The 22,515-nt window shown below is 43.8% G+C and overlaps 1 protein-coding gene across 1 annotated transcript in view; it reads right to left on the minus strand.

Annotated features, from left to right (window-relative positions):
* Nucleotides 1-888: 888 nt before the first annotated feature.
* Nucleotides 889-22,515, minus strand: part of adgrb2 (adhesion G protein-coupled receptor B2) — a 356,837-nt gene continuing 335,210 nt past the window's right edge. The window contains exons 32-34 of the mRNA XM_080734701.1: nt 21,201-21,314; nt 5,079-5,132; nt 889-1,126 (exon numbers count right to left, since the gene is read on the minus strand). Of these exons, the coding sequence (XP_080590827.1) occupies nt 947-1,126; nt 5,079-5,132; nt 21,201-21,314 (348 nt within the window). The 3' untranslated portion in view covers nt 889-946. The remainder of the gene's footprint in view (nt 1,127-5,078; nt 5,133-21,200; nt 21,315-22,515) is intronic.

The following is a 22,515-nucleotide window of genomic DNA, read 5'->3' on the forward strand; positions in this document are numbered from 1 at the left end:
AAGACATTTTTCAGAAACAGCAAGTTCTTCATAGTTTTTTTCTTTTTTTTTTCTAGTTCTTTTAAAAATGTGTCCTCAGCCGCAGACTTTTCAAACCCCTGTTCTTAAATTTCAATAGTTAGTTTTGTTTGCGAAAATATAGTTGAACAGTCTTCTTTTCCTTTGTCTGTCCATTTCAGCAGTAAACAAATACAGTATAAGATCCAAACTGGAGCACGTCGCAGGACATGGAGAGCAGTGTGTGTGTGTGTGTGTGTGTGTGTGTGTGTGTGTGTGTGTGTGTGTGTGTGTGTGTGTGTGTGTGTGTGTGTGTGTGTGTGCGTGTGCGTGTGTGCGTGTGCGTTGTGTGCCATCGTGTGTGCGAGTTTGCACATGTGCATACAGCAGGGGTCTTCAACGTTTTCAGGCCAAGGACCCTTTAGTTGAGAGAGAGAGATGAAGCAGGGACCCCCACAACCTGTACATAGATTCCATATACTGTAGTTTCGTCGTTTGACAGCACAATCATCAGTGTATTTTGGATTCATGTCAATTTGTGTTTTCAGATATTTAACCACTTGAACCATCAATACTTAATAAACTTCACCGTTCGCTCTGTATTTAGTCTGCTAATTTCCTCCCTCTACACCAAACCTGTTTGCCGAAAATAGCCGATCTACAAGCTCACAACGCCTCGCAGCGCGAGGCGTTGTGAGCTTGTAGATCTGCTATTTTTGGCTAAAGTCCTTAGAATATGGACACAAGGGTTCAAGCTGTTAATATAAAAGGGATTGGAAGATTTGGAGGACCCCCGCCCTGTAATAACTCTGAGGACCCCCTAGGGGTCCCGGACCCCCTGTTGAAGACCCCCGGCATACAGTATGTGTAGTATTTTATCTCTGTATTATGTTTAGGTATGCCTGTGTGTGTGGGTGTGTGTGTGGGTGTGTGTATGGGGGGCGTGTCTTCACACTTCGGTCTGGAAGTCTCCCTCGGACGAGTCGGGTGTGTTGGCGGAGGAGGAGTCCCAGGTTTTGCTGTGCAGCTCCATGCGGTCCTTCTGCTCTCCAGGCACTATAGACAGCTTGGGAGTCATGGTCTTGAAGCTGTCCCAGGAGTGCTGGGACTCCTCCGGTGTGGACTTGTCCTGTGTCAGAGAAAGTACAGGGGAAAGAACCATAAGAGCAGGGGTCGTCAGAAGGTGTCGCACCAAATTCTGGGCCCTGGGTACTTTAACTATTGAAAAATAGCAGATGTACAAGCTCACAGCACGGCACCGAGTGCCGCGCTGCGAGCTTGTAGATCTGCCATTTTTGAAAAATCGTGAAAATGTGTGCATCTTTCAAAAATAGTTCAAATCCTTCTAAGATTTTTTTGAAAAACCTGTTTGAAAAACCTATGTCAGTGGTGCTCAAACCTTTTCACGTGAAGGACCCCACAAATGATAAGTATTTGGCCACATGCAGACCCCCATGTCAAAATATTTAGTTCCAGGGACCCCCCCCCCCCCCCCAGAAGCAAAATTTAAGTTAAAAATGTTTGCATAAAAAATACATATATTCAAAAATTTGCACACATTTTCACGTTTAAAAAAAATAGCAGATCTACAAGCTTGTACATCTGCTATTTTTCAATAGCTAAAGTACAAAATAATTCCAGGCCCCTCCACCTTGGACCCTAGTAACTCAGTCCCACTTTCCCCCCCATTGTGACGCCCCTGGGGGTCGTCAACATAGCCGTACATCCGCGACAAGACTTTCTAGATTCTAGATTTTCTCTTTTTTTACACACCATTCTAATGTTCTTATTTTCATCATAAGACCCAATTACTGAATGTTAGTCTCCAGGTTTTCTTCAGAATATGTATGACATATTAGGAGTCCAACTAGTACTAGTGGTTCTCAAATGTTCTATTTGCAAGGGCCCCCATGACACTGAGTGTGTACAAATGGAACCTATATTGGACCTGTAATGGACCTGTACATGGACCCGTAAGGTCCATTTTTTTTTTTTCTTATTTCCTTTTTAGTAGTGAAAATAGACACTCTACAAGCTCACAGCGTGCCACGAGTTTGTACATGTGCTATTTTCACTACTTTTGTGTGACACTCTGGTATGGTATGATGAAGTAGGGCATTCATTTACGGGGGAGGAAAAAAGTCGAAAACGTGGAGATATGAGCTTTCTGCCCCCGAAAGCAACCAAATGACGGTGGATGCTGCCTGGAAATTGCCTGTTGCTTTGGGCCAATTAAAGGCAAGAGAGATTTGAAGCAGCAACCCGTAACTTTCATGTCCTGCCCGGGATTCTAAAACAGGTTCCCCAGCGTAAACACAAACGTTTCCTGTTGAGCTTTAATGGAGAGCGAGTTTTGGAAAGATAACTCCGTTTGAGTTTCATGCAATACCTCTTACCATAGTGGTCCTATACCCAAACCACAGGATGTAAATGTCTCAATAGCAACAGTAGGGAGTCCCCATATGACCACTGCAGTTGTGTTAGTTATTTGGTATTAAAACGTACAGATTGATTAAAATAATGATTTATTCATACACAAAGGTTTGGGATTGCAGCTTTAAAGGAGTAGTTCACCCCCAAAATGACTTTTTTCTATTGATTACTCACACCATGGAGACTTGAGTTCAATAATATGTTTAGTTTTTCGTCGCATTCTTAAGACAAAAAATTGATTATAGTAAATTTAACCTGATGGTTTCCCCATGCAGCGCCATGCATTTGGGTCTCCATCTGGAATCAATGGGGGTAAATTTACTTTAATCACATTTTTGTCTTAGGAATGCGACAAATACAAAAACATATTATTGAATTCAAGTCTCCATGGCAAAGTCAATAGAAAACAAGTCATTTTGGGGATGAATTACTCCTTTAAGTATCATTTATACTTGTCTTTGTGCACCAAAAACAGCAGATCTAAGAGCTCACAACGCATCTTAGCGCGACGGGTTGTGAGTTTGTTGATCTACAATTTTTTTGTGCACAACAACGTTCAGGCTTTTAGGTAAAATAATAGAGTCATCATATATTTGATTCATATATTTGAATCAAATTGCCTAGCGTTTGTATTTTGTAATCAACCTCACCCCCCTCAGATATCATAATGTACAGTCCTGTTTATTAACAAGTCTTCAGGTTTTACGCCACGTTTCCATCACATGAAAAACCTTCAACCCTCCCCCTGAACTCTGGCGAATGGCTCCTGCACATAGTTCACGGGAATCAAGTATTCTCTTTCTTTCATTATTAAATTCGGCGATACCTGCCCTTACTCCATCTCCCAGCACACCCAATCAGTGCTTCCGAGATTGATTGATCTGTTGTAGGCCTTGGTCTGTGATCGCTGCATGCAGTCTGCGGGTGGGCCCTCCATGCATGTAAAATGCATGCTGGGGGATTAACTAAAAACGGATTTAGAGGTGGTATTATGCATCAGATAAGGGCAATTATTCAAATAGGGGGGATCATTATCTCGAGAAGATAATGATTTCACAGATTGTGGAGGAACCCGTTAGCCAGGCATGAGGGGATATACAGTATAGCTAGCCAGGGTGATGTATATACTGTATCTTGCAAAAAGGCATGGCTTACTCTTAGATTTTTTTCTTAGGGAGTTTCTTTTGCAAAGTACCAGGACCAGTTATTGGAGAGTAAAACAGAACACGGTTTTATATGTCTGAAAGTGCACACAGTGAAGGTCGTCGCATACTGCTGCGTTTTTTTCGGCCGGATATAGTAGCGAATTTCGGAGCACGAAGGCTAAATAAAGAAATCGACCTCACGTTATGTCAATCACGATTGCACACTGCCACCCGTTGCGTATTTATTTTCGGACCACTGGGTCCCTTGCTATCTCTATCTCTCTCTCTACTTTCCCTGAAAAAAACGCAGCAGCGTGCAACCAGCTTTAACAATGTGGCTGCCCCGGTAGCCAAACTCGTTCACAGACGAGATAAGGTTTCCATGGTAACCCGCATCTCAGACGCTTGCTACAGGTGCTGGTGAAAGAAAAAACTGCATACGTCATGACGCAACGCAGCCAGAAGCAACGGATAGCGGCCATTATCCATTGACTCCTATTCTATGCTGAAACATAAAAACGGCTTTATCTCTGAATAAGGTGCAAATAACGCCGAGGAGGCCGAGATCCGCTTGTTTTCACGGCGACACTATGCCGTGATGGTCGGCCAGATCTCCTTGATCGTCAGTGTACACACACGTGCACACGCACGGAGCTTCCGGGGCTCTTCAAAATAAAGCGTAAGTGAATGGTGGCAGCCGTTGTGTTAAAGATGGACCCTTTCGGGAAGAGAGTTTATTAACATGGGATTTTAATGTGCATGTGCGTGTGCGCGCGCACACTGGATTTACATGTACTGTAGGTAATCCATGGCAGTGGAGTGCACTGGATTTATTGGATCTGCTCTCTTCCACTTCATCTCTTCACCTGTCATCACCTCTTTGCTTTTTCCCCCGCCTCCACCTTCTCCCCTGCTTCCCTCATTCCCACCCTCCCTCACCTTCACCTGCGTTGGCTGAGCCCTCATACATTACAAGAAAGTCTCTTTGAAATGTTCACACCTCCCTTTCTCTCTCTCTTTGACACACGCTGGCACACACACACACACACACGCACACACACACACGCTCGCTCATGCACACCGTTTGAAGCAAGCGCCACACCACTCCCTCTATTCCCCCCCCCCCCCCCCCCCCCCTCCTGCCCCCACATGGTGTTCATCGCTTCTCCACCAGGGGGCAATATCACCCTGATTATCATTCTCCCTGTGTAGCAGGCTGACAGTTGGTAAAATGAATACAAAAGGCATAATCTGGGAGGCAATTTGCATGCTAAACGCTGGCGAAGGAACATTTTGTAATGCAGGAATGTGGGTAATGCTGCAGTTAAGCCTAACTTTATCCCTAAGAGACTGGGCTAACGCGATTGTACTGCTGGGGTGCGTCTATCCTTCGCCGTCCACCATTATCTCATTTCTCTCATTCCTTTTCGCCCCCAACCTCGTGCCCCTTCCCCCGCCCCATTTCTGCCATCTCTCTATCCCTGCCAGAGCCCTTCTACTTACACTCGACGAGTACTTTTCACCGCTGGCAGACGAAATGCTCCATCGCTTTTCCCTCTGTGGTGACAAAATGGGAGGGAAAAGACAGGCAGGGAGGAACGAGAGAGAGAGAGAGAGAGAGAGAGAAAGAGACGAGAAGAGAAGGAGGGAATCACAGTACAGTCACTGACAACTCTGCCTTGAAACAATGGCAATGTTTGCACACCTTCGATGGTGAGCAGGCAGCTGTTGCTCTGCGCCGAGGCATTTTCTCCCCCTCTCCCTCTCTCTGCTTTTCTCTCTCTCCCCGTCTCAGTTCCATATACAATGTGTCTCTCATGGAAGAATGCATGACTCACACACATACAAACACAGTCTAATGTAGTTTACTAATACAGGTAGGTACAGTAAAGTCCTGCTCACAGAAAATTATCAAGCAGCCAATATCAATAATACACTAAAGCTTTATAGGGTTGAGTATGATAAAGTGACATCGGCTAGTCTGATTTAAGGACTAAAAACTAAAATACATTGGGAATTTAGATAAATCTACAGCTAGCAGCTTAAGTACCGTAATTGCCAGACTATAAACTGCAGCTTTTTTCCCATGTTTTGAACCCTGCGGCTTATACAATGGTGCGGCTTATATAAAGATTTTTACAGCTAACGGCCAGTTAGTTAGTTTTACAATGGTCTTTGACAAGGATTTATATATAGATTTTTACAGCTAACGGCCACCAGGGGAGCTCTAGTGGGAAGCAGGAAGGACACCTGCGGCTTATAGTCTGGTGTGGCTTATATATGTAAATATTTGTTTTTGAGTTCTAAATTTAGCTGATATATATATTCAGGTGCGGCTTATAGTCCAGCAATTACGGTATAAGTGATAAAATAGAGGCTTGCAAATAGGGGTCAAAGGGGGCGTAATTTATTTGCTAATATAAGTGTTAAATAACAATAGAGTATTTCCTTAGCAACAGGGGTCTCCCCGTCTCTTCAGCTCTTTGGAAAAAATAATGGTTTCTATTCTGAACATTTATCTTCCGCTTACTAAGGAGATGAGGAGAACCATGTTACCCTTAGCATGTCTATTACAGCACTGGTTCCCAAACAGTGGGTCGCGGACACATTTTCATGGGTCTCTTTATTCCTATTTCTTTAAAATTATTATTATATACAAAAAAAAAGTATTTTCATAAAGAAATCATAGAGAAATCAAAGAAATTCCATGAATTAGAAAACAGACGGTTAAGAAGTAGTGAAGCGACCGCGTTGTGAGCTTGTAGATCTGCATTCTGTTTTCACAGTTTCATAGTTTGGGTCCCCGGGCAAATGTCTAATCTCAGTTTTGGGTCACAGGCTAAAAGGTTTGGGAAACACTGTATTACAGTACATCCCCTTTAGGTTGTGAGCTGCCTAACACCGTCACCATAACACAATATGCCAGGGGTCTTCAACGTTTTCAGGCCAAGGACCCCTTAGTTGAGAGAGAGATGAAGCAGGGACCACCACAACCTGTAGATTCCATATAGTTTAATTGTTTGACAGCACAATCATCAGTGTGTTTTGGAATCATGTCAATTTGTGTTTTCAGATATTTAACCACTTGAACCGTCAATACTTAATAAACTTAATAAACTTGACCTTTCACTCTGTACTTAGTCTGCTCTTTTTCCCCTCTAAACCAAAGCTATTTGCCAAAAATAGCCGATCTACAAGCTCATAACGCCTCGCAGCGTGAGGCGTTGTGAGCTTGTAGATCTGCTATTTTTGGCTAAAGTTCTCTGAATATGGACGCTAGGGTTCAAGTGGTTAATATAAAAAAGGAGGAGAAAAAGTTTCTATCACACAAAGATTTGGAGGACCCCCTGTAGTAACTCTGAGGACCCCCTTGGGGTCCCGGACCCCCTGTTGAAGACCCCTGCAATATGCAGTATGCAACACTGGATGCTACTCTAATGGAAGCTAATGCAAATGCCTTAAAATATGGATAAAATCCAGAACCCCTGAAAAAGGAATGGCACATACATTTCCCTTCATTACCTCAGTCAAACAAATCACAGACCGCTTAGAATAACTTAATTTGGAGGACCTTTAATTCTAGCTTGAGGAGTTTAGTCAGTGGCATATTAAATGACCCTTAAAATAAATACTAAGTAATTTCGCAAATTCATTTTGTTTTAAGAGGAAATGGAAATGTGCCTTTCTGTCTGGATGGGCACAAAGTTTTGAATAATTTAAAATGCTGGTTGCAGCTAAATGCCACAATGTCATTTCTGTCTTAATCCAGATGCCTTTTTTCCTATTTAAGGATTCACTACAAGCCTACCCTTAAATTGCATTAATGGTGGTACTTGAGACTGGGATATTCTCGTATTTGTCATTTAAGTGTACATTAGGGGCATGCTGTGTTTCAGAGGCCAGGGTAAAAGTGGATTGGTGGTGTTCTGTGCAAGAAAATGGCATCTACAGAAGATAATTTATATCGGTGCTGTCGGGCAGAAACCTTGTTTCTCAACTTTTTTCATTTTTTGGGGGAAATGCTCTACTTTGTCGTCGTCATACAAGTAGCAAGCAAAAGTAGCAAATATATCCCATCTACAAGCCCAACGATTCATGATGCAACGCGCAGTGAGCTTGTAGATCTGCTATTCTTTTTTTTTTTTAAGTGAAAGTAGTGAGGGTTTTGATACATATTGAACCAATGAAAAAGTATTAACAAGAGCTTGTGATTACATTGGATACATTGAAACACAGGTTGTTTTTTCAGTTTCCTGAAAAGTAGCGCTTTTGGACATGCCATGCTTCCACTCGACGGCGACAATATGCGTTATTCATTTTGTGTGTTTCAAACAGTTCAAGCTGGCCTACAGTATAAACCAGTGGTTCCCAAACCTTTTAGCTCGAGACCCAAAAGAGAAATTAGACGTTTGCCCGGGACCCAAACTAGTGAAAACAGTGGATCTACAAACTCACGCTGCGTCGTTTCGAGCTGTGCTGTGGCTTGTAGATCGCCTATTTTCACTACTTCTTATATGTGTTGTCTAATTTATGCAATTTCTTATATTTTTCTTTTATTTATTAATTACATTACTTACATAAGTTTAATTTAATTTAATTTGTTTAATTTGCTTTTTAGGGAATGTTTTTAAATAAGAATAATTAAAAACAAAAATGTAGAACACCAAAAATGTAAGGACCCTTGAAAATTTGTCCGCGATCCACACATGGGTCCTGACACACTGTGGTATAAACTACTCAATGTCTTCTGCCTCTCTGCCCATAAAAACACAAACATTTGGTCGTCCTTCTATACTCATCACCTGCCTTTTTATCTATTCTTTCTTCTGTATCCGTGTCCCTTCCTCTGCCCTGTGCTGCCCCCAATGTGCTTTCCGTCTCAGTCTTTTCTATCGATCACTATCTTTCACAAACACTTAAGTTCTTGGTTATTTTTCATCAGTCCAGGACCCGGTAATGGCTTTTGACTGTATGCATTGCATTTTTATATCCGCCCTATGCAGTCTCACCAATACTTTAAATTGCAGTGCATTGTGTTATTGAAGACAGTGCTACATGCTAAGACATGGCTAAAACTAATCAAATGCTTATAATAAAGAGAGAAGAGACATAGATAATAGGGATCAAGAAGGTCAACGACAATGAACAATCATTAGATAATTTAAAGCCATCTATTGGTCTATTTGGATAGTGGATTGGGTGGAATCCCCACTGCCCCTCTCTCCATAATAGACTATCCCCTTTGGGACTGAGGAGTGGAGATTATGCAGGATTCAGGTTAATGGAATGGTATGGCTATCTTGGATATGAGGAGGGGGCGCTGGTGGTTGTGAATAAATGGGTTAATTTTTACCTTTGTTGACTTGGATGCCCATGGGTCTGCTGACTGTTTGGCTATATTCAAACTAGGACATGACGGAAAACATGCATGCAACACCCAATCAGCCCGATGGACAGAACAAAACAGAAAACAAAACAAAAACACATAAATTAATGAAAAGGTTGACCAGTAGGCTTAAAACAATGAAATAAAAAACAATCCAGAAAACAGATGATGAGTGAGAGGCTCACAAGAAAACAAACACAAATGATAATATAAGTTTATACTGAACACCAAACAGGGCCTAGCATGGAACCCAGAGCAGAGTGAGTGGATACCAGAACATGACTATGATGTGTGAGTTGTCCGTGGGTTTAAGGTCAGCGAGTTGGAACTCAACTTAAACCCTCTCAACTTAAGTCTTTCGATATTTCATTACACAACACCATTCGTGTAGTGATAGAATCCAGAGTGCCTATTCAGCAGTGGAGGATTATAAGGGCACAAAAAATAGATGGTAATTGGGTATAGCAGTCTTTAGCACCACTTACCCCTTACCCGGGAAGGAATTTATGTCACAAGTAATAAGGCCTTCAAAGAGCCAAATCCAGTGAATGTCAGGCAAATAAATTCCATTAGTGCAACATATTGCAAACAAACGAGCAATCAGGACACACACTCGGCTTGCTACAGCCAAGCCCTGCGCAGTGCAGAGCTACAATCTCGAGCTGGTGCTCACATCTTGAAATAGTTCCGGCTAGCACCCGGCCCTTTTCACCTCCTCTTAATTGGCCCAAGGACACTAAACGAGCTAAATTAGCATTGTGCCTCTTGGTGCGCGAAGCTAGCGTTAGCCTTGTTCCGCCTGGGCTAACCGACTGCTCATTAGGAGCCACTGATGGAAGCAGGGACGGCAGGGATAGAGCCGGCTAGCACACGGTATAACGCTACGCCACACCAGTCCTCTGTTTTCATGGGCAATTTGTGTGGAAGGAAGAAAACAGTTGATGAGTTTGTGCTCAGCACGGACGAAGGGGGCAGGGAAATAATTAAAAACAAGCTAATGAGAGGAATTAATTATTCAATTAATGCTTCAGTCGTGTCACTGAGGACTGAGTTTAGAGGAAGAGATGAGGAAATGCGAGAGAAAAATGTCAGGCCGGGAGGACGAATAGAGGAGAGAATATAGGAGAGGGGAAAGGGGGAGGTGAATGGAGTGCTTGCTTTTATTGCTGAAATCTGAAATTGGAGCCCCTTTAGCTTAATGCCAGCAAATTGACTACCAGGCGTCAGGGTTTGCAAATGCAGTCAAATTGGATCTGCTAAATCAATAACAAAGGGCCTTTGTCATTTCAAATTGTACATCTTCACTTTACACCAGGCATCCTCAAAGCATACACATTACCTAGGCCAGATTTCCCATTCAATGGCTTAACAACAGGGCGGTAATTTCAATGACAACCACTAGCTGCGAATACACGAGAGCACCCTCAGGCCTCTATCACACTTAATACGTTTTCATTTCGAAATGGCATATTAAAACAAAAAAACAATCTCCGTCCACGCAAACGTTTTAGCACAGCTTCAAAAAATAATCTCTGTCCATATGTAGATGCCTGAAAGCACAAATCACATGACCATTGACTGAAGCCTCTATCATAGTCCAAGGTGAAGAGCTATCACCTCACCGCGGTATAGTTTACTAGCTATCACCTAAAAATGTATATATAACAAAGCCAAGGTGATAGCTAGAAAACTACACCACGTGAGGTGATAGCTCTCCACCTTGGACTATGATAGCGGCTTTACAGTACACTGGACATGAACATACTAGCCTGGAAACCAGACGAATCTTCCAGTGCAACAAAAAAAGCCAGTCATATTAGTCTGGCCATGACAGGCTAAGCATGTACTGGTGCTTAGTTGCAGAACAAAGGCTACTAGGGAGGAAGAACAGCATTTTGTGGAAAGTTATTGTTCATGCAGAATTGAACTGCCCATCGCCTGTATAATAGCTGTTATCCATGTTGAATTAACAAATACTAATTGGTTTCTTCCAGCAGTGGGTCACGTGATAGCAGGGACGTGGTGAATCAGAGAAGGACACGTCATGACCGAAAAGAGCCAATCAAGAATGTGGGTTTTCGGTGGGGTCAGCAGTGTTTTTCGAATGTCTCAGTTTCGCCCTGACATCACAGGTCATGAAGGTCTTTGAACGGCTGGTTCTGAACCTACTGAGACCGGCGGTCAGTGATCACCTGGACCCCCTTCAGTTTGCCTACCAGGCTGATATTGGGGTTGATGACGCCATCACCTACATGCTCCATAAGTCTCTCACCCATCTGGAAGATCTGGGCAGCACAGTCAGAATTATGTTTTTTGACTTCTCCAGTGCTTTCAACACTATCCAACCGTCTCTGCTTGCGGAGAAGCTTACGCTGATGGGGGTGGACAAGGGCTTTGTGGCATGGATCACAGACTACCTTTCAGAAAGACCACAGTCTGTGAGACTGCAGGGCTGTCGGTCCGATGTGCTGGTGAGCAACACGGGGGCCCCTCAAGGAACTGTGCTCTCACCCTTCCTGTTCACTCTCTATACATCGGACTTCCGCTTCAACTCCAAGACCTGTCATCTGCAGAAGTTCTCAGATGATACCGTAGTGATCAGCAAGATCTCGGGTGACAACACGGCTGAGCACGATGGTGTGGTTAGGGACTTTGTGCAGTGGAGCGAGGACAACCATCTCAAGCTCAACGCAAGCAAGACTAAGGAGATGGTGGTGGACTTCCGCACCTCCAAGAGAGTCCCCCCGGTGCCAAGCACCATTAACGGTGAGGTGGTTGAGCTCGTGGATAACTACAAATTCCTCGGAGTACACCTGAATAGTTCACTGGACTGGTCGGACAACGCGCAGGCGATTCACAGCAAGGGGAAAAGCAGGCTGTTCCTCCTGAGAAGACTGAGATCGTTTGGGGTGTGCAATAGGATGCTACAGATGTTCTATCAGTCTGTCATGGCAAGTGTCCTCTTTTTTGGCATAACATGCTGGGGTGGCAACAACAGAGCAGGTGACACGTTTAACCTAAACAGACTGATGAAGAAAGCTGGCTCTGTCGTTGGGTCCTCTCTGCAGGGGGTGGAGGAAGTAACCAGGGTGCGCACTGGGAAGAAGCTAGATTCCATCTTGGAGAACTCCTCCCACCCCCTCCATCTAGAGATCACCAGTTACTGGAGTAAGAGAGGAAACGACCGCTTTACCTACCCAGTACGGAGATGTGAGAGATTAGGAAAATCTTTTGTACCGGCTGCCCTTAAGCTGTACAACGAGACACATAACGGACGCTTGAAAAGGTCTCCCTTCCTAACTTAGACTTCGGAACCATTGCTGTATTGACTCTAAGGAACAATTGCTGTATTGACTTTGAACTCTAAGGACCTTCCAGGAAGAGTGCTCAGGTGCGCCTTGCGGTGACACGCTTCCTAGTTTCTTCGTTTTTTCGCACTGATTTTTGACACTGCACTATTAGGTTGTTAGTGTTGGTAGTTTCTGAGTATTTTTGCTTTGTTTAACAATGACAGTGAGATACTTGTTTGCACTAACTAGCATTGACTGCTATGGTCTCTTTTGCAAGACACTTTATGTATATATACTTATATATTATTCGCCCCCCTCTATTGATGCACCTTCTCCTTATTGGTACTGTACTGCTCTTGTCTTTGTTTTTTGTTTTTTTCCCCTCTTATCTATCTTTCTTACGTCTCTGTAACTTTGTAAATAACTGTATACTGCTGTGCTACTACTGGACAACTAAATTTCCCCCTTGGGATAATAAAGGTATCTATCTATCTATCTATCTATCTATATCTATCTTTTAGGGGTTCAAAACATGAGTAGTGTGGACAAAAGTTGAAATGTAAAATGAAAACATTAGTGTGGATGTAGACTCATTATCGCCTCCATTGTTATGGGGCAGACTGATGTAACAATCAGGGCATGAAATGATGAACACTTCATTTACCGATGGACTGGGATTCCTGCCTGCATTCCTCACAATGCCTCAAGACATGGATTGATTAGCTCTCTATAATAATACATAACTAAACAACAACAATAATTGCGACCGTATGAAAACCGGCACATCTTGTCCGCGTGTCTGTGTATCGCTGTAGGTCACGCTTGACACTCTGGTTCCCCTGACACATCACTGTGACATCACAGGTCTATGGGTTTGTCACTCTGACATCATGCTGGGGAACCACTCTTATCACTCTTCACTGTGATAGCACACTAACAGAATCCCTTTTATGCCCATATATGGAGTTCCCTGATGTCATTAATATTAAGCCCATATCTAACAGGACTTCATATGAGAATGCCCATATATGGAGGCCACATCGGCCACATACCACACTAACAGAATCCATATATATAGCCAGGCCAAGACAGCCCATATCTGTGTGGCTGGCTCTACAGACAGGGATCTCCATGTATGGGTATAAAGGGGTATGATGTGCAGATGTCATAGGACTTTCACATAACGAATAACTGAGTAATCATGTTTGGGCTCTCGCAGCATATCTCCATATACAGTACATGGATCTCTGGTATACATCACTGGCCAGATGGCAAAGAATTGGCGCAGCCTTGACTAATAATAATAATGTACTTGCTGTCTCTCTGATCAACCATGAGTAAAATCCCAACAAATGAGTAATTTGTCTTGCTCTCTGATCCACATCCAAGCATGTTTCATTTCATCAACAATGCAGCAGACAACTGCACAGATTCCATTTGAGAGCTGAAATATGCATTGGTTATGTTGGTGCACGCACGCACGCACGCACACACACACACACACACTCTGACACAAAGGCACGCACAATGAAGCACAACTTCTACCATTGCATCATTGGGCGCTGCGGGCAAACCTGTGCATTCACCTTCTGAACCATACAGGGGAATTGCACTTCTAAATAAAGTAAAGACATGGTCACCCCAGGGTGACGGAGACAAAGACAGAGCAGGAGGACATTCAGAATCTAAACATCACCAAGGCGCGTGCTGCTGCAGCATGCAGGCAGGCAGGTTTGTCTTTCTGCCTGAGCAAGCCCACGCTGGCTTCATTTGTACGCCGTCTTCCATTATGGGACAGCAGATTTAATATGGGCCCCATCCATTTGCAGCCATGTGTGCCCTGCCACAGTGAGTCCCATTCAGGCGAGCACTGAGTCATCACTTCGAGGTGAAACTGCCAGCCCAGACGGAGAGCAATGGCACGGCCGCCGGGGGGAGAAGCAGTGAGCTCTGGCCACTACAAAGCACCAAGTGGGCAACAGAGAGAGCTGCTGACAGCGTAGACGGATGGAAGGGCACGGATGACTGAATGGAGGGGAAAAATGGAAGCGCTTGAGAGCGAATCAGTGCGTAAACAAGTGGGAAATAGATAAAGCGATAGACCAAAGAGAGAGAGGGGGGGAGAAGTTGAGATAAAAAGAATTATGGAAGTGCTTGAGGAGGGCGTAGTCCCATGGTTGTACGTGTCAAGGAAAGCCCGACACCAATCTAAGGCCGCTGCACAAAAATTGGACACGATGTGAAAGTCGATTTTGTGTGTGTATGTGTTGTGTCTGTCATTTTCCAGTATCCACTCATCTCCTCCGTGACTGACACAAAGATCCTACCTTTCCAGAGAAGCAACAGTTCAACTCTTTTCCTGACCCCATAATCCTTTGAGGCAGCTCCCCCACCAATGCCCCGATGATGAGAGCATCCCCTCTGCACCCCGCATTGTGTTTAGTCCTTTTAAGTGCCAGCTTTTTAATGTGCTGTTTTATGAACCGAGTATAATGGTTTATGCGGTGATTATAAACCTGTTTGGATGGGTCATTGTTTTTAATAGAGTGATTTAGAACTTGTTTTCTTTTTTATTGTACGGTTTTAAGGTCATGTTTAGTTCAGGCACTGAAATGGACACACTGTCACAGAGCTGAAATGGGTGCTACAAGTAAACCACGACACAAACGCAAACAAAAGTCCAAACTCCCATGTCTTACCATAGGAGACACTCAGTCCTGTGTCAACCCACCACACAATTCCATTGGTAGGGAAATGTATATCAGAAGAGAGTCCCGGTTTAATTTACTTGCATTTGAGCATAAGCTGAAGTTCCCAAATGAATTTCTATGGGATTTGACTGAGGACAGGTCAGTAGCATAACGTCGTTGTCGGGTGGAAACCTCGTATCTCCAAGTTTCAAATTTGTACGTTCTTTCGCAAAGTAAAGCCCTGCTTCATCATATACAAGGCCGTCACACAAAAGTAGTGAAAACAGCAGATCTACAAGCACACAACGCCTTGCTGTGCGAGGCGTTGTGTGCTTGTAGATTGGCTGTTTTCACTAGTTTAAATCATTTTTAAAATGATAAATGCAAAATGAACGGTTTTGGACATACAAGGTTTTCATCGGACAACGACGATAATGGGATATGGGCAAGTAACATACTGTAGAGACTGTCACTTACACCAACACGCTAAGGGGTTTATCTACTCATTTGGCTTTGCAAAATTCACAGTCACAGGTGACTAGCCGTGATTGATGAACCACACAGGATATTGTAATAGTTTGCCAGTATGTACTGTATGTTATGTGTCATTGATGTATTTGGTCTCAAAATATACAGTCCAACCGCTAAGGGCAACATTGCACTTAACATTAGGTTCAAGCGACTAGGGATTAGCGCTGGAATGTAGTATACTACCATCATGGATCCATGCAGGTATATATTTTTACTAGACCAATGTCCACCATACATCCCAAGAGCAGTATTAAAAATATAGATCACTTCAATTAAATTGGACTATGACAATTGACAAATATATTATAAGTGAAAGACATTAAACATCATTATTTCATATCATATCACATTGTAATTTGTAATAACTACGGTGTCGAATACTGTCGCCCTTACTACAGCTACATACAGAGGCAAACTACGAGGTAATCCCGGAGCACTTCAATCCTAATTTTATGGGAATTTAAAGGGTTTTTATACATGGGTTTAAGGGGCTTATAGCATGCTTACTCTGACTTTCTTTGTAAACGAGGGACCCTGTGTGAGTTAGCGATGGCTCAGAGTTTTGTCTTGGCGGAGGGCGAGGCGGGACCTGCGGGGTGCGAACACCGGCCGTGACCGTTAGAGGTGGGTGACAGTTTCAAGGTAGGGATGGGACGATATGAACATTTCATATCACGATTATTGTGACAAAAGAAATCACGATTAAGAATTATCGCGCTAATCAAAATCCACTATCCTGGGGCGGAATATTTGCCCAAAAATAGCAGATCTACAAGCTCACAACGCGTCGCAACGTGATACGTTGTGAGCTTGTTAGATCGGCTATTTTTTAGCAAAGACATTTGATAAAGAGTGAAAAAAGACTGTATCAAGTACGTATATTATAAGTACTTTTTACGGATGGAGGACGATATCACGATAAATTAAATCTCCACAATACGATTATCGTGAGTGTTTTCTATCACGATAAACGATAATATCGCTTATCGTCCCATCCCTAGTTCAAGGTGTTATGGAAGTAGGTTTAAATGGAAGTCAGGCACTTCTTTTGGGTGGGGTGGGGTGGGGTGGGGGGAGGGGGGAGCCCTGCAAACAGCAGTGGAGGGTTATTGTGTTTTTTTGGAGCGGTGAAAGCGCTCCCAATAGACAGGTATGTCTGTGGCTGGCTGGCTATGTGGCTGGCTGGCTGGCTGGGTATGTCTGTAGCCTGGCAATACCTTGAGTGGCCACACAAGTTAAAGGAGGGGCGCTGTTGTGCAGGCACAAACACACACACACACACACACACACACACACACACACACACACACACACACACACACACACACACACACACACACACACACACACACACACACACACACACACACACACACACACACACACACACACACACACACACACACACACACACACACAGATTCACCGCTCCACTTCGAACCGAGGTTTGATTTTTTCTTTTTGGTAGCTGCTCGCTCGAGGTAAATGATGGCTCGGCGCTGCGAACCTTTTACTTAGCGATAGGTCATTTCGGCTGCGTGGCGTTAAGAAAATCAATCTTCATCTAAACTCACAGTGCCGCGCGGCTTCCGGAAAAGAAGATGGACGTTCGCACCTTGTCTGTCACACCGGCAGGAAGGAGATTTGTAAGGAAGGTTGTTAAAAGTTATTACAGGGCATTAATATAATTACGCCGGCAGTAATTATGATCTCCTGAACTGAGCTCATCAGTTTGACAAAGACAGGACAACCCGCTGAGGTTCAACCGTAAAATCCTCCGTGTGCATTTAACTCTGAAAGTTTACTCTCAGAGTAAAAATTAACAGTCAGGATTTTACTGCGTGGCGCACAAACACACAGTTGCACAGACATGAAGCCATTGTGGACTGGGACGTACAGTGGAGCACACACTTGTATGTACATGCATACCAACATGCTCACTCACACGCACACACACACAAGCACACGCACGTGTGTGCCTCTCATCTCCATAATTGCTGTATAGTCAGCAGTTCGGCGTCTGGGATGACTCTCGAAATTGAGATGTTGACAGCAGACGAGCCGAACTCAAGCTGGGGGCTGTCAAAGGCCTGACACTAATAGCATTATCAGTATAATTATTCACTCGAGTCTACTCACTTTTAGCATAATGGATTCAGGGGAGCGAGCCATTAGGTGCTGCCCTTTATGACTGTATCCTACTGTACAGGCTCTCTCAAAATGTGTGTGCGTGTGTGTGTGTGTGTGTGTGTGTGCGTACGATCACATTACAGGTGTGTAAAGCAGGTGTTCCCTTAGTGTTCCGAGCACATTTAGCGAGGCGCAAAAATGGTAAATGTGGTTGGTATTTGACTTGAGAATTTCTTTCTGGCTCTGCCAATGCTCACAACTGCCTGAATAAAAGTAATTCATTTGTGTTTGACCTTCAGATTCTTTTGCATTAATCTAAAAGCAACCCCTGCGCTCGCTCCGAGGCACATTTGTGTGCCGTGGCACGGCCCGTCGAGGATGGCTGCCTCTAATATATGGCACGTGCCTCGTTGGCGGTCCGCCATTACCTCTCCGCTTCGAGAAAACATTTTTTGGTCGGCAGAGATGAATGGACGGCGAGCTGGGCACAGCTCCTGAAAATCTTTATAAAGAAATGTAGCAAATCATCGTTGTCGGGTGGAAACCTTGTATGTCCAAAACCGTTTGTTTTGTGTTTATAGTGAAAACAGCCGATCTACAAGCACTGCTTGTAGATCTGCTGTTTTCACTACTTTTGTGCGAAGGCCTTGTATGATGAAGCAGGGCTTTGCTTTGCGAAAAAATGTACAAATTTGAAAATTGGAGATATGAGGTTTCTGCTCGACAGTGACGAAATGAAGAGTGAAGGAAAAGGCTACCAGCCTGGCATAGGGAATGGCAGTGTGTGTGTGTGTGTGTGTGTGTGTGTGTGTGTGTGTGTGTGTGTGTGTGTGTGTGTGTGTGTGTGTGTGTGTGTGTGTGTGTGTGTGTGTGTGTGTGTGTGTGTGTGTGTGTGTGTGCGGGTGTCTGTGTGCATGCATGCGTGTGTGTGTGTTAAACGTTAACCTCGTTAAACTCAAATAGAAACTTCAATCAAATCAAAGTTTTTAGTAATTGTCTCTCGTCTCGACTCGCCAGGATCAGCAATGGACTAAGAAATCTGGCATCAGTCGGCTGCAGTCATGGGGAATATTGGCGCTGTAAGGGCCAAGGGATTTGAATGTCCAAATGTGATTTGAATGTCCAAATGTGTTACTTCTCAGGGAATGAAAAAAAAAAAAAGAAAACTGTGTTCCAATAGATCCATTGGAGTTATTATTCACAGTGTCTTGGTACTTTTCATTGGTTATACTGTATGTGTAAAACACAAAGACACACAGAACCACTTTTTGCTTTTATTTCAAAAGAAATGTGAAAAATGTAAAAGCTCACAACGTCTCGTGAAGTGAGCTCATAGATCAGATATTTTATAGATCTTTGTGTGACAATCAATTGAATTCAAAGGAGCTTTATTGGCTTGAGAAAAGCAAGTGTCAAAATATAATAAAAACCGTTGAAAAGGGGGAACATGTTGTATTGTATACAGTTGGAGGGGGTGTGACGCTCTCGAACGACGAATAATTTACGGGGGCGAAAAAACACAAAAAAGTTGCACAATGGACATGTAAGGTTTCTGCCCGACAGCAGCGATATGAGATATCGTCAATGTCGGGCAGAAACCTTGTATCTCCAAGTTTTGAAATTTGAACGTTTTTTCGTAAGCCCTGCTTCATCATACCAGACTGTCGCACAAAACTAGTGAACATAGCAGATCTACAAGCACACAACGCCTCGCATAGCTATCGCATATAGATCTGCTATTTTCACTGGTTGAAATCATTTTTAAAATGATAAATGCAAAACGAAGAGTTTTGGACATACAAGATTTCCACCCGACAACGACGATATGCCAGGCTGGCCTGTCCTCTTGTGTTGGCAGTGTAAATTAGGTGTGAAGCAGTGCGCTGCTGATGCCAGAGGAAAGGCTGACTAACTCATCGTGGCTCCATGCACTGCGGGCCCAAAAGATGAGGTGTGCACGGGCGCGCGACCGTGCGTGCACGTTTCAATCTTAATGAAATCACAGCCCTCTGAAGGTCAGTGCCGTGCAAACGGGGGACCCTTTCGTTGGCTGCTAATGGTGCATTAATGATTCATAGACGCTTCTGTTTCAATAATCGCAGACGGGCACGTGGCACACACACACACACACAAACACATCCACACACACACACACACACACACACACACACACACACACACACACACACACACACACACACACACACACACACACACACACACACACACACACACACACACACACACACACACACACACACACACACACAAACATATAATACAAAAAACAACATATGCAGACAAAGCATACAGATGGAAAACACATGTTGAATATGCCACACATAGGCAACAGTATGATAAAGTCATTTTGTAGGTGAGGGCCAGAAATAAGGTTAGGAGGCCTAAATTAAAGGCTTTCAAAGTCATTAACTAGGCATGATTGATTGATTAGCCATCAAGTGAAAAAGCTGACAGGTACTTAATAAGGCACCAGCCAGATAAGGGCACTGAGTGAATTCTGGGCAATTACAGGATGCATTCAAGAGATCTAAGAAAAGCTGAAATGGAATATGTTCATAAGGGTTATATTTATGAGGTAGTTATTGTTGTTTTGTCCGCAGTGAATTGATCAAACCACAAGTGAAAAACACATTCATTTGCAAAGCACTTGAGTTCCCTTGTCAGGGCAAACAGCGATTTCACATTTCCTCGCCCGCTAATTTAGCTGAATTATGAATAGAAGGGCATTCAAATACAACCTGTTTGGCAAATTACCTTTGCTCATAATTATGATGAATGTAAAGACCTGCAATGCATTCAGACAGTGTTATTGTGGTGTTGAGACTATAGGCAGTGATTAGTACATCCAGTACCATCCTTTAGTTCTGTGCAGGGGTCAATGCTTTTCATCGGCAGTTCTTTAGTGCTGCGGGGGGTAGGGGGTGCAGGGACTAGGGGGGTGGGTGGATTGTGTTAGCGTGGGTGGGTGGGGGGGTGGGGGTTAGCAGGGGTGCAACAGTTAATCGAACAAATGTAAATGTAAAAATAAAATCAATACGTTTTCTAAAGTAGTTTTCTAAAATAGACAAAATAGCTCACAAGGCATCGTGTTGTGAACGTGTAGATCAGCGATCTTTACTATCTAAAAAAGTGTGTTTCAGTGGTTAATCAGACAAATCGATTAGTAAATCGATTTGTTGATACCGGTATAGAGGGTAGGCGTGTGACATCATCATCATACCCAGAAGTTACGCGGGAACGCCTACTGAGTGACAAAAAACTACTTTCTGTCCTTGACAGCCCAGAAAAGTCCTATCTGATTGCATTGAATGACATTAAACAACGGTAAACTCACTTTGGCAATCACTTTGCCACTCGATTTACCACTCAATTTGCCATTCACTTTATGCACGCACAAACCCTCTATATTAAAAAAAATGGCCTTCAAGATTATTTGATTAATTAAAAAGGTAATTGATGGAATAATCACTAATAAAATGATGGATAGTTGCAGCCCTGGGGGTGGGGGGGTGGGGTGGGGGGAGGTTGCGTGGATGCAGGGGGTTCCCAAACTGTAACCTCGGGCGGAGGTTCTTACCTTGAATGAGGACATGGCTGGGTCCCTGCTATACCTGTCTATGGTGTGGAACTTGGAGGAGTGGTTGAGCTCATGGTACAGCTCAGAATGTCTTTTGCGAGTGTGCATCACTTTCTGGAAGGGAAAGGAAGGGACAGGACAAAAAAAAATGAACAGAATAGAAACAAAAATAAAAAAGGGTCAGGGGGGGGGGGCAGCAGGGGGTGTGTGGAATGGGGAAGAGGCCAAGGGAACTGCAGCGATGCCAGCCATGAAGGGCAGGGGCGTCACAAGGGGGGGGAGAAGTGGGACTGAGTTACTGTACTAGGGCCCAAGGTGGAGGGGCCTTAACTATGTTATACTTTAGCTATTGAAAAATAGCAGATATACAAGCACTAAGTGCCGCGCTGCAAGCTTTTAGATCTATTTTTGAAAAGTCGTGAGAATGTGGGCAAATCTTTGAATATGTGTATTTTTTAAGCAAACATTTGTAACTCAAATTTTGCTTCTGGGGGGGTCCCTGGTCCGTGGCCAAATACATATTATTTTGGGGGTCCTTCACATGAAAAGGTTTGAGCACCTCTGACATAGGGTTTTCAAAAAACCTTAGAAGGATTTGAAATATTCAAAGACTTGCACAAATTGTCAATATTATTCAAAAATAGCAGATCTACAAGCTCGAGCTTTGTATATCTGCTATTTTTCAATAGTTAAAGCACAAAATGTGAGTGAATCCTTGCACCCAGGGCCCAGACATTTGGTGTGACGCCCCTGATGAAGGGAGGTTAGATGGGAAGGGCGACGGCGCGATCGATAGCTGGCTTGGGCTCATAAATTACCCACTTTCCTCAGCCTTTGGGAATTTGGCAACTTTTGAAGTCCTGTGGCGGAGTAAATTTAGCGAGAATTTGGTGAAAGCTGCTAACGGGGGTTTGCCCAGCAGCTTGCGAGCCAGTAATCTCAGTGAGGCGGTAAAGGAAAAAGGAAACCAAAACTGGGAATTTAACTATTGTGTGGCATTAGTACAAGCAAAAAGCACACACTCCATTAAACCGCCTTCTGCATGTTCTGAATGTCATTGTGGGAGGCAGCTTATCCCGCGCTCTTTGCAGTAGAAGTCCCTGACAGCAAACTGCATTTGTCACTGCCATGGCGGCTGTCTCTCGGCACTAATGGCCAGTGCTTTAGCTGCTCGGCAGCGGCTAATCGTCAAAGCAGCTTGCTAGGTTGAAAGCGACGTGAGGGCCAGATGCCAGCGCTCAAAGACTCACCGGCACGGCCAGCGCTTACCAGCGGCTCCAATTACTTCAGAGCGGGCACGCTCAACTCTTTGGTC

This window comes from Nannobrachium achirus, assembly GCF_963921795.1.
Source record: "Nannobrachium achirus genome assembly, chromosome: 10".
Lineage (NCBI taxonomy): Eukaryota > Metazoa > Chordata > Actinopteri > Myctophiformes > Myctophidae > Nannobrachium > Nannobrachium achirus.